Here is a 25,893-nt window from a genome sequence, read left to right as displayed (position 1 = left end):
TGAGTGAGCAGGGTTGATGGAGAGGGTGGAGAGAGAGTGATGGAGAGAGTAAGAGAGAGAGAAAGAAAGAAAGTGAGAGAGGGATAGAGTAGGAAGAGAGAGAGAGAGGGTCTGCTTCATGAGCATCCTGGCTAAATGTTTGCCTGCTGTTCGCTGAAGTGAAGCATAACTTATGCAGCCATGAATATTCATGAAATTTAGTTTGTGAGTGTGCGTGCGTATGTCCTTGCGTGCTCTGTAATTAGCATCTATAGATTTCCTGATTAGAATTCATTTTTTAACCTTTTATGACCTTTGATGAAAATTTGCCAAAGCTGTCAGGTCACATCCTACAGTAGGATGCTGCTTTAACGCTTTGCTGTGATGGAATCAATAGTTGTACATAGCTCTGCATACTGCCAAATAACAGCACCGTGAGAAGAATGCCGCTGGGACTAAGACCTTATTCTTCTTATGCAGCCCAAGTTGCATCTACACCTTAGATGATAAGGCCACCAACAGCCTTTGTATAATAATATTGCATGCAGAGTGGCCTCTATCTTAGAGAGTCCATCCTTCATCCAGACATCCAGGGTTCAATTTTTTGGCATGCATCCTGACCTGATGAAGTGTCCTTGAGCAAGACCGTTTATCCCCCAGAGCTAAGATATTGCTTGCTTTGGCTGAACACGCACTTAGTGTTTCATTAAAGGGAGCAAAAGAACAGACAGTTTTTTCCTTAGAGTATTATCAATGACAAGTTTACAAAACAAATCAAAATAATGGAGCATTAAAAGTACATTTTGGTAGTCAAGACAGCACTTTGTTCCAACTCATTTCTTATGACTTTCTTGTTTCCAGAGTACGATCTCGAACCCTGTCAGGACCCTGGAACGCCTCAGTTTGGCTGGCACACAGGCTCCAGATTTGGCATTGGCGACTCGCTAGCGTTCTACTGCAACACAGGATATCGACTACAGGGGGCGAAGGAGATTGTATGCTTGGGAGGTGGCCGCCGCATGTGGAGTGCCCCTCTGCCAAGGTGTGTGGGTACGTGGTCAGCTGCTTTTATTCCGTTTTCTTTCCTGTCTGTGTATGTGTATTGCAGAATTTCCACTGTAAGCCAGTGTAATGGTTTAGATTTATATGGCACGGATATGAACCTTTTATTAGTCATTCAACAAGTCAGTGGAGTTACATGTACTTGAGCAGAACACTATTAAAAGTGTGTGATTAATACTGATGTGAGTTGCTAGGTTAAAATTATTTTTGGAGATCTCTTTTACACTCAAGAGTGCTCCAAGGCCGGGTTAAAGGGAAATTTCGGTTTATTTCAACCTGTCTCCTATCGTCCTAAATTTGTTTCAACTCACTAGTGACATAGAAATAATAGTTAGCATGTTAGCCGTTAGCCTAGATACAGCCGTAGCTCAGACCTGTTAAAACGTAATTGAACGGGCATCCTTTCAAGTGCAAAGTTAGTCCACTAAACAAGCTTTTTCTCCACAAAGACCGCCTCATATCGTTAGGATAAATGTCAGAGAACATATAGAAAACGACATGTAAACGTGTTGTACCTTACCGGTGTGGTGCCATGTTTGTTGTTTACCATTTAGCTAAGGCTGCAACCAGTCCCATTCCTTGCAACAGAGGTAGTCCTCTTCTGTGGGCACTGGGGTACAGCATTCACAGGTCATGTTACACCACCAATCTCCAGAGCTAAAGCCCTCCAGCAGCCATTCCTCCTCTGTCGTCCTCTAGCGTTACCTGTTGTGCCTCTCTCCCTCTCCTCCTCCGTTCTTCAATTTCACGAAGCTCTTTGTCAGTGTATTCTGGCTCAAATAAATAAGGGCGCCCATCGCCTCTCGATGTGGAAAGCCTATATACTAACATTCCACATTTAGGTGGTCTTCAGAGTTGTTGTCTTACCTTACGTGTGTTTACCATTTACCTCTGCTTCCCAAAGCACGGCCGAAATATCGCAAGAACAAGCAGCGATCTCATACTGTGCCTGAAATCTTGCAAGAACAAGCCGCAGCAGGTGCAAGGCAGAACCGGACAGTAGCCTGAAAGGTTCATTCATTTATTTTATGAAAGATTTATAGAATAATGGCTGACTTTTTGCCAGACTTCGACTTTGTGGAGGAGGAATTTGATTTTGCAGAGTTTGATGGCCACCCTTATTTATTTGAGCCAGAATACACGAGTCTACAAACATATTCAGTGCCACATTACAGTCTGCACAACACTGCACACTATGACAAAGCCTGTCATGTTTAAAAAGTGACGATCTAACTCGGAAAATGCTCTCAAAATACGCTAAATAATATGTAAATAAAAACCAAGCACTTATAGCCACTGGATCATTACAGAGGTGAAAAGCATGGGCTTACATTTACTCACGTCACTGTAATTGAGTAGTTTTTTGTGTACTTGCACTTTTTAAAAATCTAATTTGAGTGTTACATCAGTAGCCTATGTTTTAATTTAAGTATTATGCTTCGCTGCATTTTAAATGACTTCCGTGACCGAGTAAAAAAAAAAAAAAAAAAAAGTCGGCCGAAATTTTAAAAAAGCAAACGGAATTGTATAAGCGTTAACTACCATGACACAATATTAATAGTATTACACTCTGTGACAACCTGGCAGCTAGCTCTGATGGAGACATATGAGCTCTAAGAACAAACTCACATTTATGGACGCACACTAAAAGAAATGTCGCCATGGTCCGAGAGAGATGACGTTATGCTGTTATCTCTGTCTCTACAGGTACGCAGTGAGCGAGTTAGATCGCCACTTTTTAAACATGACAGGCTTTGTCATAGTGTGCAGTGTAGTGCAGACTGTAATGTGGCACTGAATATGTTTGTAGACTCGTGGAAAAAGAACAAGAAACATTGATAAATATGTATGGGTATTTTCAAGGCAAGCCGAGGGTAACCAGTTGTCTCAGGTCAGCCCAAATCAAAATGTTACCTGGATGCTGACGTAATTTACTAATACCTGAGGAAAGCCTGGCTCTCTGGGAGTCTCAGTGGCTCACACAGGTAGACGTGCGGTTTGTGTTACATTGTCTTTTTGTTGACGTGAAATCGAGTCCAGCTCGACGCAAATTTGTGTATATCATATTTTCTTTACTTTCTTTTTTTAATGTCGCTGGTACGTAGTGCTCACTTACAGAAGCATATTCGCTGTGGTAGATGTGGGCTGCGACTTTAAAATCACCAGTAATATGTTGTGTATGTTTGTGACATACACAACATATTACTGCTGACGGAGGCGCAGCACATCTGCAGCTGTTCGGTAAGGAAACCAGTTAAATTGGAAACCAGTAGGGACATAACACCGGTAAGGTAAGACAACACGTTTACATGTCGTTTTCTATATGTTCTCTGACATTTATCCTAACGATATGAGGCGGTCTTTGTGGAGAAAAAGCTTGTTTAGTGGACTAACTTTGCACTTGAAAGGATGCCCGTTCAATTACGTTTTAACAGGTCCGACGCTACGGCTGTATCTAGGCTAACGGCTAACATGCTAACTATTATTTCTATGTCACTAGTGACTTGAAACAAATTTAGGACGATAGGAGATGGGTTGAAATAAACCGAAATTTCTCTTTAAAGGAGAAGTGTTCATGGACAATACAGCTACACTGATTTTTCTCCCCAGAGAAGCTCAGTTACATTACTTGCACATTTAAAGAGCTGACTCCAGCGAGCTAGTTGCTTCATAGCAGAGGCATTGTGTCATTTAAACTAGTTCCATCACACCCTGTGATAGAGTACCCAACATGTTTTCGCACAACCCTGCCTCTGGCACACCAGTTTAGCCTTGTGTTAAAAAAGGACTGCTAGGGTGACATGAATTTTACATGACAGTAGTGCTTGAAAACAAATAGAAAAAAAATATTTATGCAGGGCTTGCCATGACTTCGTTTAATTTGTAATGAGTTTTAAAGTAGGCAGCTCTGGTTTTAAAGGAAAACAAATAAATAAATAATTATTGTCTCTGTGTTGTTGTTTTTTCTTGCAGCCGAGTGTGGATCGACAGTCTCCAACAACGAGGGAGTTCTTTTGTCACCAAACTATCCAATGAACTATGACAACAGCCATGAATGTGTGTACAGCATTCAGGCCCAAGCAGGCAAAGGCATCAACATCACTGCCAGCACATTTCAGCTCGCACAAGGTGACATCCTCAAGGTAAAGACACAATGCAGTCGCTGCTCTCTGTTTACAAAAAATAGATAGGCAAGAAATAAACACAGGGCTTTGGTTATGAACTAAGTCAAATACATTAATGTAGTTGTCTAATTAAAGTTTAGGTGTATGAGGCAGGTCTTTTTGCCTCTTTATTATGTAAAACCTGGGAAACCAGAAAAGGGATTAGGCAGAGCGACAGGCAGAATACAGAATTGTTTTGCCCTGATAGTGAGAGCAAAGGTCAAACAGCAGCAGCATCATCAAGCCTTTGGGAAGGAAGAGATTCATTTCTTTGCTCAAGGGCATTTTAACAGTTTTGGTAAGCACCACAAATGTGATGCAAATGACTATGTAGTCCCTACTTCACAGCTGGAATGCACTCTTTTTAGGATGCAGATGTCTTGTCTAATGCTCCAATTAACAGAGCATTGTAGCCTACTATCAGTGTTTCTAGTAATGGAGCTGTGTAGACAGTAATCTCTTGTACTTAGTCATTTTGTGAACATCTGAAATGTGAAAAGACATGCTTAGAGAGCTAAATTGACTTGAAGAAAGAGAAAAACAAAACCGAGAGGGCCCCAGTAGTATTTCAAAGGAAGAGCCCAGAGCCTTGTATTTCATTCCTTGTTATTTCACAGATGTCAATCAGAAAAGATTAGGTATACTGCTGGAAATTCGTGGGAATTCAAAAGGGTGCTTCTTCAACAAATAATTTCCATTAGATACATGGATCAAAAAAAGATCTGTGAAAAAACAGAACAACAAATAAAGATAAAAAACATGCAATTATTTCTGAGCAACACATCCACACAAAACAGACAAACAATGTAAGTACCTTACTCTTTGCTTAGAGAATGCACTGCTTTTAAACTCTGGATTGGATTTTAGTTCTAGTATAATATTTGGATGATAATTGGTGTTCACTCAAAGTTTGATGAAATTAATAGCATGACAGAGAAAGGACAATTATTCCTCCAAACCTTCAAAACAGTCTAATTTTAGTTTGACTTCATGGATCCCACCATCTGCCTTGTTAGCTCTACAGATGCACAGTATCAAATCAATGGCAAGAATAATGGTCTAATTTTCACATCTCATTTAGGACATTGGTTTTGCAATAGATGTGCCATATAAAAAGAGAATATACAGTACTAATACCTTCTTTTTAATTGTGGCTTTCCTCAGTATTAATATTTAATTCTCAATATGATAATTTTACTTTATTGGGGCTATTTAATCCACCATAAGCAGCAAAACTCTCCATCACGTTCTCCTTCTTTGATTCTGATCAGGTGTATGATGGCAAAGACGGCGCAGCCCCACTCCTTGGCACATACACAGGCACGTCGATGCAAGGTCTGTCCCTCACCAGCACCTCCAACTATCTGTGGCTTGAATTTTACTCTGACCAGGAGGCGACAGCAGCAGGGTTCCGGCTCATATACCACAGTAAGTCACATTTCATTTCCCTGGGGGAGGAGGGCCCTAAAGCTTTTCCAAATGAGTGAATTTAGCCTCACTTCAGGAGCCAGGCATTTCAAGTAGCAGAATTTTAAAGAAAATTTTAATTGACCCTCACCCTGCTTCACTGTGTCTTTCACTGTCAGGGTATCCATTTAACACAGCATGGTGTTGCTGCACCATTCCTTCAGGAAAATTATTTTTTTTTTCTTCCCACCACCCTTTGTCTCCCTCAGCCTCTCTCTATGTGAATCCCTTTTCCCTCTTTTCCTTTGCTCTCCACCCCTGCAATTAGTGTCCATGCCTGCCTTACTGTACCTTGTTAAAACAGGTGAATTATTGTTGGGATTGTTTGAAATCAGTGTGTTTGTGTGTGCATTAGCAATGTGCATGTGCATGCACGGTATACAGTGTGTGACTCTGCATACAGTGTGCGTGTGTGTCTGTTGAAAGTTTGGGTCATTGCTGTAAGTGGGCCAGTAATAGATGGGTTTTGTTTCTCCCCCTAATTGGCTTGCTGACTGTGTATTGTTGCTAACCGTTTCTAATTTATTACTGTGACGAGAGAATGTTTTGGTGACACTGCATTTTGCAGTCCAATTTAAAGTGTTTTTGTGTTTCACCTGCAATTGAGCTCTCGGAATTCTTTTCGTCTACCAGTGAGTTTTCTAGGGTGGGATTCAACATAGTTAGTGAGAATGGCAACAGGCCAAGTCTTGTTTTGACTTAAAGTATGAAAGCAAAAAAGTTTTTAGCTAACTTGCAGTTACTAGGCCCACACTGGCAATTTTTTAGTCTATACCTGGCACACTGGGTTATTTTATCACACTTATTCTATAGTTCAAATAAAATAACAGTTTCAGTGCAGATCAGCATCACTACAGGTCTGCAAAAATAATAATAAATGTCCATTAATCGGGGATGTGCAGTGAATTATAACAACTAAAATGAATTGCCATCAGCATCTAAATGCAACTGCGCCTACCTAAGAGTAAGTAATGGTCTAATTACAAGGTGCCTTTTGAGTTACAGAATTAGACATAATTAAATTTTACAGAATTAGACTTCCTTTTACTTTTTCCTGGTATGTGCACAAGGTAAATGGCAAAGCGTGGACTAGCACCCCTTAAAGGGACATTGTGTAACATTTTCAGTTGTTTATTGGCAAAAATTGATGTCTGCATTCATAAATATGTCATCACTGGTGTACTATTACCACCACCAATAATCTGACTTATTCTCGTAAAAGGAGAATTTCGGATTTGTTTGTACATTGTGCGGGTAAGTCGTCTGTGGGGTTCCATTACGTTTCGCCATCTTGAGAATACACCCGCCAGCAAGGGACATACAGCACCGCCTTCGGCGTTTTCGTTGAGAGCCAGGCCAGCACTGCGTGACTGAGGAGCCGAAGGAGAGGAGCAAGAGGCGCTTCGCTACTACCCTGGCAAATCTGAAACAAAGTCCCGCTCTTTGAGCATAATGCAGGATCATGCATATGCAGCATCATGGGAGATGGAATCCTTGTCGCCAAGAAAGCGCAAAAGGGAATAGAAAAGGCAGCGTGACCGGCGAATTAAAAAAAACGAAGGCCCACATCAGGGTAGCCTTTCCCAGGTAGAGAGAGCTGCTGAGGGAGAATGGTAATGCAATCACAGGCCAGTGCTGCTGTTGGCTGTTAGCCGCTGTTAGCGGCCAGTCGCTAACAGCCTCATCCCTCTCCTCACATCACTGCGCCGCTGTTAGCTGTTAGCCGCTGTTAGCCGCTGTTAGCCGCTGTTAGCGCTGGCCTGTGATTGTATTACCTTTCTCCTTCAGCAGCTCTCTCCACCTGGGAAAGGCAATGCTGACCCTTGTTTTTTTAATTCGCCGGTCGCGCTGCCTTTTTGATTCCCTTTTGCACTTTCTTGGCGACGAGGATTCTGTCTCCCGTGATGCTGCATAATACACGATCCTGCATTATGCTCAAAGAGTGGGACTTTGTTATGCGACAGTAGTGCCGCTGGCCACTAACAGCTGTTAGCGGCGCAGTAATGCCAGGAGAGGGATGAGGAGTGAGAGGTTGAGCCACTTGTCAGTTGTCAAAGGACAAGACGTGATTGGTTTGTTTCAATTTACATCCGCCCCAACAGTCCTACGTTGTAAACACAGCCAGCATGGTGAGGTGGGGGTTTGTCAACTCGCGTCGCGTGTGTCTGTGTAGGAGCCTGAATGAATACTCCATGTAGTATCGGATGACATGGTTTCATCAGTGTTATCATAGCTTTTTGGTACACAGCGGCTACAGTTGTTGCAATACGTGTTTGAAACAGTGAGGCGCTAGAGTGCGCCATCTGTTTGAATGCAATATATGATTTCAGCGTTAGATGGGAGAAATTCCTACACACTGTGGCTTTAACCATCTCAAAGTGCAGTCTATACTTGGTCTTTTCAACCAGAATGAATAGCCTTTTTCAACTCGGAGAGATGTGACTGATGCACGAACAGCACAAGGGCAAGGAGAAGGTGGAATATGGGCAGCTTAAATCTTGTCTGGACATGAAACCTGATCATGTTTTCATGACTCTTCTACCAAAAGTGCAGAGGTAATTTTCTAAATGTGAGCAGTAACTGTTGGAGATTTATACTGGGCATGACACTTGTAATACTACCATAACATCTGGCATGGGCATGGACCTCGCTGTGAGAAGAGACCATAAATCAGAACTGCTGGGTTTATGTGCGGCCACTGTTGCTGCATAGCAGAACACTTACATTTAGTACCTGAGAGAGAGGAATACATATAACAGCCATGGTGGAGTTCAAACATGGTGAGCTAAAGAATTATTGCAGTGTTTTCTTGTTTGTGGCTTGTTTATTTTATTTCTTTTGTATTACCCCAAAGGGTTGGAAGTGCATGGGCTGTTTCTCAATCGTGGTAAATGCCCACACTCAATTTAACATTTAATTGTGAACATCTAATTGTGCTCTGTGTCCAAAAGGAATCTTTTACTGCCAAGTGATATAATGGGACTGTAAGCCCAGCCCTCAACTGGAAATTAATTCTTAAAGCTCAATCAATACCCCTACAATACAAATGAATGGAATTATGGCACTGGTTTACAGAATGGCTGCTCTCCAGTAGACTTTGTTTTAAATGCAGACAAGCAATTCTGTGTTTATATGTGTTCATGGTCTTCATGTTGTGTCATTCTTCGACTTATGTTTTTCTCCTCTGCTTCTTAATCTCACTCGTCCAGGCTTTGAGCTATCCCACTGTGATGATCCAGGTGTGCCGCAGTTTGGCTTCAAAGTCAGTGACCAGGGTCACTTTGCTGGAAGTGCCATCACGTTCGGCTGCGACCAAGGTTACACTCTGCACGGCAGTGGCATACTCAAGTGCATGACTGGGGAGAGAAGGGCATGGGACAACCACCTGCCGTCATGTATAGGTAATCCTTTCTGCGTATGTCTCAGTACTGTCTTTGTCTCAATATTTGGTCCCTGTCTCCCTCTGACCATCTCTCTGTATCTCTCTCCTTCTGTAGTAGATTATTATTCAGGCCAGGCACACTGTCAACATTGCTCAGCTAGGTGTTAATCCTAAGGATTTATACCAACATGATTTCTACTTAATTGAACCGTGCTGAAAGAAAATACGCTGCTTGTCATTTTGTAAGGGAATATAGACAGCTCTGATGTTTTGTTTTGAGTCATTGATCTCTCTGTGTGTGTTCTTGATGCAGAAAGTTAGGAGTATAGAGTGATTAACAACACTCGTGAAACAATCTGAATCGCTGTTGAACTTTCACTGTGATGCTCTGTCTCTGTTTAATTTGTAGACTGTGTTATTCAAATGTTTTAATTCACGAGCCATTGATCAGCATGTTTCTCAAAGCCAGGGCATAATTATCAGAGTATTCATATTAGATTGAGTCATGGACATGATGTACAGTCCAGGCTGTGCTTTCATATTCAGGACATGCTGAGACAGAGAGACAGAGAAATGATAAAGCTATTACCTGCATGCTACTGGAGTCTGGAAGGTGTTGTGAGGCAGTGTCTGTTTCTTGATGTCTAGCAGTGATGGATTAGGGTAAAAAATGATTTATAAATTCCTGACGTGGGCAGAATTGCACTTTAAATGGCACTGTGTCCTATTGCCTTTTTCAAAGAAACATGTATTTGTTCCCTTTTCCGCGAAAGGACTTTGGTGTGGCATTATGGCATGTTCAATACCATCACAAAAAAAAACTAAATCAGTCTATTGATTAACTGTTTAACAGTGCTGGATCACTGAGTGGTCAATATGAATAGTGAGCTTTGTATTTGCGAGCTGAATGTGAAATGGGATTTCCAGCTATTTCTCCAGGGCCACATCCCGGCTCCTGTCAAGGACTTTTACATTTGCCCGGTGTTATGATACTGATTATAGCCTACCACTGTGGCAATGTAATGCAATTTTCCTATTAATTAAGTGCCGTTTGTTCTGTAATATAGATAGCCAGACGATAACCAGGGGAGAGACAGCATAGATTGGATAGATTGATGAGATATTCCTTCAGTCATTAACATTTGTAGCAGTGTCCTCCCTGCAGTGCAAGGCCCAGCCTATATATTCTCTGGACACAGTCTTTTTAAAGTTAATTAATGGCATCATTAGAAGGCTTACTTGGAGACAAAACAAGTTTTGCATCTTTGACTATCTCTGCCCAGACAGAAAGTCCTTGTTACAATCCTATTACCTGTAAAAAAAAAAAAAAAACAGAAGAAGAAAAAAAAAATTGTTCATTTTCAGCAGAGCTTAAACTGTTGCTCATTAGTCCTCATCATAGACTCTGAGCTTTAGTGAGCTTGCACTCTGACAGCATTTTTTTCCTCTATTTGTTTTCAACGTGTGATATGAGCATTTGCTTGTGTGTGTGTTTCTCCATTTACTTTTATGTGAGTTTACATTTTGGAGGTTTTCATGCATTTTGTGTGCGTGTGCGTGTGTGTGCATGCAGCGGAGTGTGGTGGAAGTTTTAAGGGTGAGTCTACAGGGCGTATCCTCTCTCCTGGGTATCCCTTCCCCTATGACAACAACCTGAGGTGCACCTGGACAATTGAGGTCAACTCTGGCAACATTGTCAGGTATCTTTTTATAACATGGTCATATAATAGATACATATTAATGCATATATTATCTATCCACTATAAATGAAACATTTTTGTCTTTGCACAGCGTAGCCATTAATAAGTTTTTAGAGAATCATTAAATTGTAGAATATTTTAATAAAGATGTGCAGTAATTTATCAAAATATGCAAATTGAATTTAGCATCATCACTCATGTAATTTGGTGCTGAGGACATTTGGGCCTTAAATTATTAGTCTCATAAAGAAATTAACATATCAGGAATAAGTTTAATCAAAAACAGCACAATAGGATACTCAGTGTATTGATATGATGAAACGAAAAGGAATTTGATGGACGTTATCATTAGACTGCAGTTTATACACAAGAAAATTGCCTGGGAGTGAACTGAGTTAAGTTAATTTAAACAGATCTTAAATTAACTGAGGTCATCCTAACTTCACCTAACTTTAAAAGACGTAAAGATGAAAACATCATAAAATGTTTTCATGAGATGTTGTGAAGTTCAGTTAAGATTTTAAACATGAACAATTCTCCTCTAGTGCTAGATGTCATCGAGAGAAACAGCCTGTAGCAGCTCCATTAACAATGATTGGGAGAGGGACTTTGTAGACACTGTGACAGCACCCAGGGGAATTTTCCCGGGACATGGAAACATTTCTTTTTTTTTTTTTTTTGGTTGAAAGCTTCTAGTATTACTGTGAAATAAAACCCATTTGGGCTTACAGGTCGAAGTAAACATGGTATGATTTCATAAAGTCAGCCACACATTCTTTGTAAGAAGAGCTGCTTCAGGGTATCTCTTGATGAGATTGCAGATAAGTCTGTGCTCTTGTATTTCTAACTTTGGTAGAAATTGATTGATGATACCATATCTCAACTGTAATACCCAAAAGCATGGGGAGACATTTTCTAGATGGATCTCTCTTTTGAACTGTATTTAATCTTTGCTAAGTTCATCAGCCATTCTGCTTGCCCTCTTGATAACATTTGTTTTTGTTGTATTTAAAATGCAAAGTAAAAGCAATGCAAGTAAGCAAAGTGCCATATTGGCTGATGTTATCTCTGATCATATGTTAAATACAAAGATTTGACTTAAACTAATTTGAACTAAAGCCAAACTAAGAGTCTCTTGTGTTCACCCTTCCCAGTCTCCAGTTTCTTGCATTCGACACAGAGGCATCCCACGACATCCTGAAGGTGTGGGACGGGCCTCCTGAGAATGAAATGTCTCTGAAGGAGGTTAGTGGCTCGCTGCTGCCTGAGGGGATCCACTCCACTCTCAACATCGTCACCATACAGTTCGAGACTGACTTTTATATCACCAAGTCTGGCTTTGCCATCGACTTCTCCAGTGAGTATTCCCTTCTGTTGATGTAAAGTAAATGTTTACTGTAATTTGTCTGCACTTAGTGAGAGTCTTTGTGAGGAGGTGATAAGTATTACATATGTTATTTATTTACACTCTTGTGCCAGGGAAACAAAGAAAACTTCATTATAAATGGGAAAAAAAACCTGAACTGTTCAAAAATCTTTTAGCCCCTCATTGCATCTTTGAATAAGCACAAATTCAAACAAACAAATTTATGAAACAACCTTATAATATAATCTTCTTTCACATGATTTTTTTTAACTGTTTTTTAACTGTTTCAAAAGCCTTTTGGCCTGTTATACAACCACATGTACCTACTAAATGAGACATTTTCAGTACAATAACCCAACAAAAACTTTCTTATTATGAAATACAAGTTGAATGCAATTAAATGTAAAAGCATTGAGAGACGCAATAAAATATAGTAGCATTAATAAATAGAACATTGATCGAGCTATCTCAATGTTTTTCCATACAGAATACAAAGTTCTTGTCTTTTCATGAAGCACAGACTTACCGTAGATCAGAACATAGGGCTGAACATGGACCTTTTTATAAAACAAAAATGGGCATCTCAGGAAAAGCCTTCCCAAACAGGGAGGTTAATGATAAAAAGAACCACCAATAACCAACACAATATTTAGCCAGTGCAAAATTTATGCTATATGACAGATAAATATTGGCCACTGCTGTCAATCATTGTCATGATATTTGCTGCCAACAAGACAAACAAAGGCCGATACCAATGTTTGCTGTATCTGTGCATCCAGTGTCAGAAATTAGCAAGGGCCACGGGCCATTTGGCCCGCAATTTATCCAAAAATGCCCCCAAAAGCCATGTTCCGGGGGCCAAAATTGCCCCCAAGTTTTCGAAACAACTATATGTATTTATATTTTTAACAGTATTACAATCTGACATTAGTAGTATAATTAGTATGAGAAGTATAATTTTATTTTTATTAAATTAATTTACCGTCACTTCTTCAACTCATTTTCCAGACATAATCAACGAGATTGCACTGATTACGTGAGAGTAATCTGACAGAGAAGGGGAGGGGGCTTTGCTGTACCATAAGTATAAATTAACCATTTCTTGGGTGATCTGTGTCTACACAATGACAAATTAATGAAAAGTTAAGGTAGAATGAATGTTAAAGTTTAAATTAACTTACTTCCAGGATGGCATCTAAGGAATTTATAGTAATTTGGCCTTTTTAACAGTAAAAGTAACTGTAATGTGGTGAAACATTAGTACTGCTATCAGTAGATTAATGGTTAAATCATCACATTTAAACTGGTTGAATTATAGGAAATCTGAGTGATATTTTGCAGCCATAACTTTATGTAACCCCTTATTTATTTCATTTATAGTGGTTTCTACTGAAGAGTGAAGACACTATCTTAGTTGGTTTTGCTTTTCATGTGCTTATTGTTAGAACATAATTACAATTTTTTGATGGCCAAAATTGCCTCCAAAATATTTTGTTAATTTCATACCCTGTGTGCATCCCTACCACACAGTATGTCTGTTTTAACAGACACATTAGGCGTTGTCACCACAAAGAATGCTAAGGAGTATGTTAAAGGTTAATATCATGTTGATTTCTAAGCATTATATCCCAAAATGGTGTCAAGTTATTAAACTGAAGTATGGTACAGCTTTTAAGTTAAACATCTCCTCATGTCATATGGATCTCTCAGTATTCTATGTAACCTTTAACCATGACGTGATGTGCAGTAAAAGTCACAGGTATTTTACACATCACTGCTGGCGGTCTGCTTATACAGTCAACATGTTCTGCTGATGAATGGTTTCTAAAACCAAGCACATGAGTACAGCAGTTCCATAATAAGCTATGTATGATGGGTTTGTATTTCTTTTCCTTAGCACTCAGGCATGGCAGCAGCGTAATGTAAAAATCAATCAACACGTTTGAAGCTGTAATCGATAGTAGACATGCATACTGCACTTAAATACCCAGTTTGCCTAAGGCTAGTGGTGTTCAGAACTAAAACATGTTAGTGTTCAGTGAACATTTGCAGGCCTTCCTTAATGAGTGACAGTATTTTGTGGTTGGTATCCAGGATATTTTTGAGGATATCAGTGTATTTTCAGGTTTGAAGCCGCAGTACAATTAAAAGAAACCTTTGTTAAGGTTGGTTGAATTAAGTCTTTATACCATAATTCTGAAGATAAAGTTACACTTCCTTTCATCGTCTATGTAGTATTGAGGTTATGGGTGTCTTTATTACACTGTGAACTATCATGGTCACCTTCTTTTACAGATGTTACACTTATTGATTCTTATATACAATGTGATCATCATTATATTTTAATTCCACATTTGTGTGTCTCTTTTTTTTTTTCATCTGTGTACTTGTTGGATGTTTTTTTTTTTATTTATTTATTTATTTTTTTATGGTTTTTAAAGCAACAGCTACACCAAACCACAATAAACTTAAGTGTGTTAAGTCTCTCAGTAAAGTCTGTCATGATGGGCATATTTGAAGAATCCATCAGATTTTACCAGATCATTCTTGTTGCTCTGGGCTCCACAGCTGTGGTTTAGGAAAACAGATTAGGAAAACACAGCAGGATTTTGACTGATATCAGTCAGTAATCTGCTCTGTGGTCTAACTCTGTTTGAGCTACAGTTTCAGCTTGACAGCTGTCTACTCTATGATATGAAACTGCTTGTGTGTGTGTGTCTGTGTGTATGTGTGTTCTCCTGTGCACACATTGATTCCCTGTACTTTGCATGCACATGTGTGTTTATGTCTGTGCATGTCACGTGTGTGTGTGTGTTTGCCCTTCAGGTTCACTTGCGACAGCTTGCAGAGATCCAGGTATTCCCATGAATGGCAGTCGCAACGGGGAAGGGCGGGAGCCCGGTGACTCGGTGACCTTCTCTTGTGATCCGGGATATGAATTGCAGGGGGAAAGCAGAATCACCTGCATCCAAGTGGAAAATAGATACTACTGGCAACCCAGCCCTCCAAGCTGCATCGGTGAGAGAGAGGGAGATAGTGTGGGTTAGAGGGAGAAGTGGGAGTGTGTGTGGAGGAAACAGAGAGAGGTATATGGATTGAAGGGGAGAGGGAGAGAGGGAGGGAAGCGTAGGGGATCAGACTGAAAGAGATGGTGAGAGGAGGAGGGGGCGAGGGAGTTTTTCTATTAACCGGCTGTAGCGGAGACTATAATTCTCTCTCACTGATGTCATAAGAATATGTGCAGGATAAACAACACTCTTCAGATATGTTTGAGTCGTTGCCAACTCTTATGTGGACAAATCCACTTCTGTAGCCAGTCAAAGACGGAGTACTCTACGGTCTCCCAGCACATTGTCTTATTAGAGCTTAACAGCTAATTACCTAACAATGCAATTAGAAATAATTACACTAAGTAGGTCCAAAGAAACCTAGATGTTGCTGCCAGCAGGTCTAACTGAAGTTTTTTCCTGGACAGGAAAGAGCTAGGCATTTGTAGGTCTCACTGTGCAATTACAAGTTCACACGACTCAGTGAAATGTAATGACACCGGAACCAAGTCTGTATCAGTGAAAACTTGATGTAAATGTCAGCTGTCTTTTTACAACTTAAGTGTTACCACACCAAAAAAGAGCAACATACTCATCAGCGTGTTACTCACACCTCTTTGTAGTGAAACATGACAGCTGGCAGTTTATTCATCAAGTCAATGACAAGAAAAAATGGTAATGGAATGACAAGTAAAGCCTTTTATGAGGCTTTATGATTTAGGCACGTAGAGTTTCTTCTGACATGCTTAGGCTCTAAAAAAGATGTCCTTAAAAATCATATAAACATAATCCATCCAGTTAAACCCCACAGCAGAAATGTCCATATGCATTTATTGATTATTAAGTTGCCTTAATGTCTTGCTACTGTACTTTAATCTCTCAGTAAGATCCAAGAGTAATAAACAATATAAAACAAGTCCAAAATGATTCATGACAGGCAAGGAAAAATGAGTAAAATAGAGTAACATTTTTACAGTTTTGGACTTTTGTTGAAAGAGTTGCAGAAGTCTTAATAAAAGCAGCACTGAAATCATTTGACCAATAAGACATTTTGTTAACTCTCTATATTTGTTAAGTTGTATGTTTATTCCAAATATTTATCATATTTTATGATTACCTAATGTGTACAACTACACAGGGAGACAAACTTATTTGTGCAGTGCTGACCTGTTGACTACTGAATAAAACACTCAACAGGCTGCACTGGAAATTAATTGGAATGTGTACCAGAAAAATCCAATCCCTTAGCGAGACAAGTGTCAGAAAAATAGTCCTTGTAATCATAATGTGGGGAAATAATGGCATGGTCTTTCTCATGCCCTGGTTTCTGGCCTGATGTCATTGCAGTACCTGATGGTTGTTGCTGATAGAGGTCGACTAAAGTCATAGAATTTGAGTCAATTATATTTAATGACCCACAGGTGCTCATTCCCTACCTGTCTCCAACTGAATTCAGCTCAGCCAAACGTTTGCAGCAGGTCAGGCACATTTAAAGGCTTTCTTTGTGACCACTGTGTGCATCTTTCTTATCCATCTCTTCCTCCTCTTTTATCTCCCAAGCTCCTTGTGGTGGGAATGTGACTGGATCTTCAGGATTCATCCTCTCTCCCAACTACCCACACCCATACCCACACAGCAAAGACTGTGACTGGCTCATTGCTGTCCACTCTGACTACGTAATTTCCTTGGCTTTCATCAGGTAATGTGAGCTGCTGCAGTGTCAGTTTTACTTAGTTTGGTTGTTTTTAGTCAAAATACAAAACAAAACAGCACTAAATAGAACTGTGGTGACACTGGGTGTCTAAATGGTGAGATGAAATGTAAAAAAAAAAAACAGCCAGATTTTGTCACAGTTGCATTATTTCGATTTTTAAGCACTGGGGTTTGATATTTTCCTGACATTTGTGGATTACTTAAATTGATTTGAAACAATCATTAAGGAATACTTTGTGTCATGTTAAATTTGTGAAGAAAACTTTCTCGTATGCATCAGGTGAACAGATAATTCAAAAACAGAAAATTGTTGATGAATGAAGTCATAGGGGTCCACGTCTAACAACCGCAATACTATATAGAAAAAATCTGTTTACAAACTCTCACACAACTCGTCCAGTATAATCCAGGTTTCATTTATCCAGCTGTATGCTCAGTACATCCCAGAAAAAGAAAAAAGACTGGTGTTTTAAAGGGTCAGTTCAGATTTAGTGAAGTCACACAATAACACACACAAACTACCAATCAAGGCAACAGTTGACCAGCAACTCCAGTGTTCAGTGAGGTAAAAATACAGTATTTGTCAATGTAGTCTGGCTTTGAAGAGGGCATGGTCAAGGTTGGAAAGGATAGGCTACGACTGGATAAATGAGACTTGGATTATACTGCACAAGTTGTGTGAGAGTTTGTCTATGGATGTTTTGTTGTACTATTACTTTTGTTTAAAGTGAATCCCTTTTGCTTCAATTCATCAAGAATTTTCTCCGTTTTTGGATTCTTCGTTTGCTGTGGATGCATGTGAGAAATACAAAGTTTTTTTCAATTCAAGGTAACACAGGGTGAGTCATTGATATACAAATGGTCTTTTGGGGGAGTTGAAGTATTCCTTTTAAAAGAAAATCCTGAAATGTGAGGTTTCTGCAGGATGTGAATAGTGGCCCCAATAAGAACTACTAGACACAGTGGGAAAAAACAGTGTTGTCCTTTAAGGATATGGTCCAGTAGCTTACAAGATGAAGCTTTCCCTAAACCTGTGGTATGTTTGTAACCTACCTGCAACAGAATGGAGTCAGTTCTTAGTGGATGCACTACAGCTCAGGCTGTGCCTTGGAATTGGTTGTTTTCTGCGGTGGAACCAGCTATAACATCACAGTATTGAGCAAAGTTGGCCATGTGTGTTAAGCAGAGGACCTGAGTTTGAGTCCAGGTGTGTTGGGAGATAGGGGGAAATCAGCAGTGCCTCTTCAAATACCTAGAAGGCAGGTATTCCTGACACTTTGCTGAAATGTGGTGAAACAAGATTTCTGAATGAATACTGAATATTTCAGGCAGAACTGTGAGATGAGTGCAACTCATTTCCCAGACTGAATGATACTCAGGCCATAAGCTTTACATTATTAATTGCAATCTAAATATGTAGCAGCAATACTGGCAGAGGAAGCTCACAGATGGGCCTGAGGGCACTTTTCATGGGCTGTGTTGCTCTCGACTGTTGAGTATTATTTTTGTAGTCGTTTGATGAAGGGCTGGAGAAGGAGCATATGTACATTGGCTGTTACTGCACCCCCACCCACTTTCCCTCTTCTCGAGGTGAAGGAGAGAAATTCACCATGTTTCTTTTTCAACTTTGTCCTTCAAAACAAACATCTAATAGAGTTAGCACAATGCTGCATTCTCCCTTAGGAATGCCAAATGAAAGGATGGAGTTATGATTTTAAATTGGAGTTGCCTTGATCCAACTCAAATGCAATTATCTCCAAGCTATTTACATTTTTGTCATAAACCACGCTCATTATTTTGAAAACAAATGCTCCTCTCTCTCTCACTGCGGCATGTGATTTGATATACAGCACTACAATATGAAACGATCTTTTCACACTGCATCGCCATTGCAGTGTCACAACAATTTAATCTCTTCTCACCTCTTGGGGGAGATATCTTTTTTTATCTCTTTGTCTAGAGATGCAAAAACAAATCACTTGGCATGACTCACTTCTAGCACTGCGGTGCACACTCTCATTTTGAAACCCTAATGCATTCTAAATCTCACATACAATCTGCACAATCTGGTGGTTAAGACTTGCCAAAATAACAACTGTTTTATCTCTCATTTGTGTGTTTCTTTCACTTGTCACAGCTTCAGCATTGAGCCCAACTATGATTTCTTGTATATCTACGATGGTCCAGACAGCAGCTCTCATCTGATTGGCAGTTTCCAAGACAGTAAACTTCCTGAGAAGATTGAGAGCACTTCCAACTTCATGTACTTGGCATTTCGCAGCGATGGCTCTGTGAGCTACACCGGCTTTCATTTGGAATACAAAGGTACTCTGAAGGCCTATGCAAGTGGGATTCTATATGCATTTTTACAGAATGTGTGTATGCATTGCAGCAGGGTATTTAGTTGGATACATTTAAAAATAAATCATAAAATAATGTCTTTGAAGTTTGCTACTATACACAGCTACTTTTTCTAATGTTGATGCCAGCCTTTCATTCACCCTTATTCATTTCCACAATGTTTACCATGTTATTTGTTAACAAGCTATGTAATGTCAAACCACACACACACACTTGCAGCCTGTATAACTATTAAAATCTATTAATGAGAAACCACTCTCATTTTAGACACTTGTCAGTGCTCTAAAGGCTTTGTTCTTTTGATTGGCAGCAAAACTGCGGGAGGCGTGTTTTGATCCCGGGAATGTGATGAATGGCTCTAGAATGGGTACTGACTACAAGCTGGGATCTATGGTGACATTTCATTGTGAGGCTGGTTACCTGCTGCAGGGCTACTCCACTCTGACATGTGTCATGGGCAACAGCAAGAGACCAGAGTGGGACAGAGCCAAACCAAGCTGTCAAGGTGAGAAGCAACACTTGTGCATTAACAGAAGGCCTGCCTGAGTAGCAGAGAACTGCACTCCAGCTGTTTGGTCAATATTTGATACTATGTGATACCAAGACTGTGCTGAGTAAAAATGAGTTGATGTGTGGTGTAGCCTGCTCACGCAGAATGCAAGACGCAGAGGAGAGAATTCTGTGATATTGATGCAGAGCACTTAAATCTTTTCAGGTGTAAATAAATTAAAACAAATACTTTATATTAGAGACATCACTATGTCATGTGTTAAAACAATTTGGGGGGCTCTAGCCTGGTGGGGGCATTATAAAAATGAACATATGTGTGTATTTTGTTTTTTGATGACAACTCCAAATGGAAAATTACATTACAGGGGACCTATCATGCAAATTCTCTGGTTCATGCTTTTATTTGGGTTTCTAGTAGAACTGTGTTTATTTCTGGGTGTTCAGTATCTGGGCATCTTTGTACTGTCATAGCAACCAGGGGGATGACCTTAACAGAGAACTGTAGCACCTTCTGCTATGAAAAATCACCAGTAAAAGCTTCTAAACCAAAATCTTCACAACCAGACATGTTCCAACAGAAATATGATCCAAAATGGGGAAGACATTAACAATGGAAACCAAAATTACATGTTTCCCTGACTTTAGCTTGTAGCTACATGTGGCAGTGTAGGCCACGTAACGTAAACACTCGCAGCGGTGCGCATGGAGCAGATGACCATATAAAGAAAATTGTTATAAACTGATGTCATCTTGTTGCAAAAGCAGAAAAAAAACAGTTGAAAACAGAGTATTCAGAATGATCTGAGGCCTGAGGTTTTACATATGTTTATGTCATTATTTGAAATTGTGGCCGTGTGTAATAAAAAAAATTAAACATTGTTACATTATATATGTGACAGAAAATAAGGAAAAACACAATAGGTCCTCCTTAATGTACTGTATACATTTGCGATGCTATATATTAAGTTCTCCAGTCCCATAACTTGTAACAGAGGACAATATAACTTTATAAAGCCTTAAATTTTCTGCTTTTTACAATAGTGAAAACTATTATGTTTAAATTTGTCTGGTTTGCATAACTCTAGCTCTTACCTCCAGTACACACCCAGCTGCCAAACATGGTTTCCAACAGCTGAACCCTGTCAGTCTAATCATACTGAATCATTTTCCTTTAAAGCACAATAACCACAGATAGTGACAGTATCTCTGCATGCATATAGCATTTCAGGTTATCAATTGTCAACCCATAAATCCAACAATGAGCTGACCTTAAACATAAAACCTGCAGTGAATCTAAGCAGAGTAATAAACAAGTGGTTGGCAGTCAACAAAGCAATATAAATACATTCATGGTACATAAGGCACTGGCTTGACAGGAAGTGAGCCAACGTTTGTGGTAAAGTAGGAAAAAAGCAGACTGCAAAGTCTTTCATCAACTTTAATTGGCAGTATAAACACCACGGCGTTTGATTAGTATCTACCCGTGCTGCAGAATTACTTTATGTTTAAACTAACGGTAGTTAAAGCAACAAAGTGTTAGTGAAAAATAGTCTGTTATATAATTTTGTAGTTTTATAATTGCATAGTGTGTTGCGAAGAACATAATATACCAAATATTAATTGTTTATTATTCACAGCCAAATCTACAGCATAAGATATTTCCTAGAGCTTTTCAGTATCACAGTATGAGAGAAGTGAGAAAAGATGTGAAGATTTCAAGATAACTACCGAGCGTTTCTTCCTCCAGTAGCATGACGCCCTTTTTTAATACTCCTCAAAGTATCTGATCTGCCAAGGTTGAATTAGAATTCAGCTCCCATTTTCAGCAGTGGGGAACAGGGGCACCCACTCTCACACCAGGGAGCTATTCATTACTTTTACAGTTGGCACCTGTGTAACTTCCCTGAACAGCCCTGGGGTTATGTGCTTTACTAAAGGGTCCATCAGCATCTTTCCATTTAGTATTCTCACTTTGAGACCAAATTTGAACTGATGACTTAAGTTTAAAGGCTAAATCTAATGGCTTCAGCTGCCCCAACATATGGCCAGCTCCTGTCCCTTCACATTATTTCGCAATTAACTGAAGCTGATGGTATTTCCCAAAGAAGCAAAACACGCAGTTTACTTTAAAAAGTTGGTAATTACTGACAAGACTGATTCCTTTTGTATTATATGTTGTAGGGTAGTGTTGTGGACAGCAGTAATCACACTGTAATACACAAACATAGCTGTTAAACCGTATCATTATTATATATATAAACAAAACATGTACATTTCAGACCAGTACATTTGTGGGCTGACATCATTTGTTGAGATTAGCTTAGCTTGGCACATATACTGATTGATAAGTAACAAGAAATTGCAGTAGAGATATGCCAAAAATACTGTATGTTTGAGTGCTCAATAGATTTCTTGGACACAGTTTTTTAAAAACCAAATTAAAGGGACTGAATTTAAGTCATCAGCAGTGATTAGGTACTAGTCGTAACCCAGATCAGTTACAATTTTCCTGTCATATTTCCAATTTCATTGACTTTGCTGTCCGTCCAGATTTTAGCATCTCACCCAATACATTTAGCAGATTAGATTAGGTTCCATTAGCTTCAGTGTTTGTCTAAATGAAGTGGATTGCAGTGCTGGGTCAGTATCCTTCAAATATAACCAGCTGAAAATGTAAAAACATTGCAAACCTCTCTATTTGCAGCTTTCTGTCTGTTTGTAATGGTACTGCATCCTCACGTTTTTAAGAAGGCTATGTACTGTATATACGTGTATGAACATTTTGCTGGAGTTTGGTTTTTGAAGATAATCTGAGCTCTCTTGAAATGAAACTTAATACATGAACATCTTAAAAGGTAACCTGATTCTCTGTGGCATATTTATAGTTTTAAGGAATAACCCACCTATTTTAGTGGGGGATTAAGGTTATTTCTGCCCATCAGTCTTTTACAGAACACAAAATGGTTTTGCAGGTTTTGCAGTGTGCCCACTTCTCCTTAAGACTACACTCACCTGTCAGAATGGAACCATTAAAGCATATCTTGAGAATTCCTTCCTCTCCATAGTGCTGCTCTCACCTGCTGTGGATTGACAGTACAGTGTGCCCTCCTTCCCAGCAGCAGCCTTCTCAAATTCCTTACCTACCACGGCACCATGGCTCCCATTCTGTCTGACAAATCAGCTTCAATCAGAGTCCCACTTGCCGTCATCACATATGTTTGATTACATGCCTCTTAATACTCCAACAACCAAATGCGGATAAATTGCTGATCCATCTTTCTACATTAGCCCCTGTGTTCACTTTTGTTCGTCTTCTCCTGTGCTTCTCGGTGAAACAGCAGTGACATGTGCATTGTGCGGGCCACGGGGGGTTCAGAGCAGCTGGTGACAGCTTCCCTCTGACAAATGAGCGTGTGTGTTTGTTTACAGTCGAGGCTCCCCCACCTGATGGCTCAGTCCGTGAGGTCTGAGGCAACCACGTTAGAGGGCCTCATGGCAAATTAGGAACATCATTAACAGCTTAAGATAGAACTCTGAGATGCAACGCAGGTGCAGGACAGACCACAGCTTATATTGATGAACCTAGTCGCCTACACTATGATGATGGTGCAAGTAAAAGTATGCAAGGGTATGAATTTTGTTTGGAGTTAATAGTTTTCAAAGACAGGTGTTGGTTCCTCCCTTGTGAATGGGGTCTTGATACCATTCTGTGACTTTAGCAGCATAAACACTTATCCAGCAACTTCCAAACAAGAGCAACTGGACTTGTTATGTACACAGCCTGCTGACTGAAAGTCTGTTTCAGCTGAAGAGTTTGGTCCAAGTTTTTCTCAAAACATGCTGCTGGGCGTTACGAGCTGATTAAAGTCGAGGCGTGTGGAACTTTTGTGATTGTGTGTTTTGTTGATTGATGATGTTTTCATGTGTTTTGAAGGCAAAAACTACTTTTCCTCGCTGGTTGTTTCCCTTTTAGGTTTTAACCCTGTGAACACAACTCAGACTTCCTTTTCTGTCCTTTTACAGCTCGCTTTGCTTTTGAATATGTCCCCAAAGTGTCTCTCAAGTGTCAAATTATGTTGGTTTGCTGCCCAAAATTATGTTTGTCAGCAGCTGAAAGTTCAAAGGTGACTTTTCATCTCATTTAGTGATATGAACTGCTTACCTGTGCACCTGTGCCAGTTAAAATGGATTTGCTGATTGTAGTTTATTGCCTCATTTCCCCAGGTATTGTGGGCTGGTTGTTTCACATTTGTTAAATGTGTTTCTCTGTTGCTTCCCTTCCTGTCCCCACAGCTCCCTGCGGAGGTCACTTGACAGGTTCAGAGGGAACTGTGCTGTCCCCAAACTACCCACATAATTACACCAGAGGCCAGAGCTGTGTCTATGACATCTTCGTCCCTGGGGACTTTGGTAAGCATTTCAAGTGTTATTTTCCCAGGGTTGCCGAAAATTGCTGCATATAGTCTGCTCAACTGCTGCTTATAGTGGTGTAGTGACTGTTTCCAGGAATATTTTTGCTTCAAAGATGAAGTGAGAGGAGGAGGCCACGAGAGATAATTGTCTGTGTTTTTCCTGCGAGTTTTCTGTTAATGATGAGGATAGACGATAGTCTAAGAAGAAATGAAGGCTTACTCTCAAAGCTGGTCATAGGTCATAGAGTTCTACCAAACAAAATGTTCAGGCCTGCATAATTCATTTCTCTGTAGGGCCTAACTTGTTTCATGCGTTTCAGTGATTTGTAAATTTGGATCCGTATGTTTGATGGTTACACTCAGGTTAAATGCCTGTCTGCTGCTTGATTAATATTCAATCCCTGTATACTCACCTCATATATAATGACTGAATTGACAGAGAATCAAGTCAGTGGTTACACCATGAATAGACAAAGGTCAGTGAAGGTTACTGCTATTCCTCACAGCGGTGCGTGTCTAATGAAATCACATTTAATCAATAATATCAATAATACATGCTAGAATTCCACACCAACATTAGGGGACTGCTGCAGGCTTTTTCCCACTGACTTGAAACACAACCTGAAGAATGGAAGAGATTGGGCTCCAGCAAGAGGCATAAAAGCAGAATAGGATCAGGGCAAACAAAAATTGATTGTGTTGACATGAAAAATGCTCTGTACAGAAGGTAATGGAGAGGAAGGTCAAGCAGCGGAGGACTCTGGGCAATAGCTGGAGCAAACAAATTCCCAGGTTTATCCAGGCACTTCTGTATATGCATAATTCAACAAAGATCTCCAGAAGACCTTGATGCTCATTTGCTCAATATTCCATGTTACTCATAAAGAGCTGCAGAAATCGTAGGCAGAGGTTTTTATTCTGTAAAGCCCTGTGCTTATGAAACACAGATTAATCCCCTGTGTGATGATCCAACTCGACAGTTTACATCCTCTGTTGCCATCTCCCACTGCTCATGGAGTCCAGGAACCCACAGGTCCTCTTTTTTTTTCTTTTTTTTTTTTAATAAATATTGCATATAAATGCAGCCTTTGCTTAAACTGCCTGCAAAAGCTTAATGGAGTGTGCAAGTCGCCAAGCAACATTCCCACCTGAGCCTGCAAATTTATTCCAGGGAGTGCAGGCACACAGGCTATTGAAGTCCCACTGATTATGAACAAACTGCTGTGGCGTGGCTTGAGGGAAATATATTCTGAGTAGTAGTCTAACAAAGCAACTGGGATTCACAGCTTGGATAGAGCAAATTGAAAATGTTGGGACAACAACTCCAGCTATGATGTAACAAGAGATCCTAAATTATCCAAAGCATGCACCCCTCATTTAACTAGTAATATATGAATCTTTGATATAAAAGCTAAAGCCAGAAGAGATAATGCCGTGGCAAAAACATCATATGGCTTATAGTGAAAAACAAACTCTCCACAGTTTCTTGCTGTAATCACAATAGGCAAATCTGAGCTTATTTGCATACAGCATGTATGTGCTCTTAGGAAAATAGCCACGACTTGTAATTCTGTACAGTATATTGCAACAGCAGTACCACCCTAACACATTTTTTTTATTTTTTAGTTATTTTACTTAATCAAGTGAAATTACATTAAAAATAAGGGCAAGTGTTGTACAGTATGCAGGGTCCAGCATTTTAGTGTTTTTAACCTCCAGATAAAACTGTA

The 25,893-nt window shown here is 39.8% G+C and overlaps 1 protein-coding gene across 5 annotated transcripts in view; it reads left to right on the top strand.

Moving 5' to 3' along the window:
* The window catches only part of LOC117265836 (CUB and sushi domain-containing protein 3-like), a 268,435-nt gene that overhangs the window by 115,820 nt on the left and 126,722 nt on the right, over positions 1 to 25,893 (top strand). For all 5 annotated transcript variants that reach the window (XM_078171922.1, XM_033640574.2, XM_033640575.2 and 2 more), the window contains exons 21-31: positions 841 to 1,029; positions 4,015 to 4,184; positions 5,477 to 5,633; positions 8,882 to 9,073; positions 10,628 to 10,754; positions 11,909 to 12,111; positions 14,947 to 15,138; positions 16,728 to 16,866; positions 19,018 to 19,205; positions 19,552 to 19,746; positions 24,045 to 24,161. In XM_078171922.1, the coding sequence (XP_078028048.1) occupies positions 841 to 1,029; positions 4,015 to 4,184; positions 5,477 to 5,633; positions 8,882 to 9,073; positions 10,628 to 10,754; positions 11,909 to 12,111; positions 14,947 to 15,138; positions 16,728 to 16,866; positions 19,018 to 19,205; positions 19,552 to 19,746; positions 24,045 to 24,161 (1,869 nt within the window). The remainder of the gene's footprint in view (positions 1 to 840; positions 1,030 to 4,014; positions 4,185 to 5,476; positions 5,634 to 8,881; positions 9,074 to 10,627; positions 10,755 to 11,908; positions 12,112 to 14,946; positions 15,139 to 16,727; positions 16,867 to 19,017; positions 19,206 to 19,551; positions 19,747 to 24,044; positions 24,162 to 25,893) is intronic.

The sequence above is a fragment of the Epinephelus lanceolatus genome, chromosome 10, assembly GCF_041903045.1.
Source record: "Epinephelus lanceolatus isolate andai-2023 chromosome 10, ASM4190304v1, whole genome shotgun sequence".
Classification (NCBI taxonomy): domain Eukaryota; kingdom Metazoa; phylum Chordata; class Actinopteri; order Perciformes; family Serranidae; genus Epinephelus; species Epinephelus lanceolatus.
This window is presented reverse-complemented; position numbering and strand designations above follow the sequence as displayed.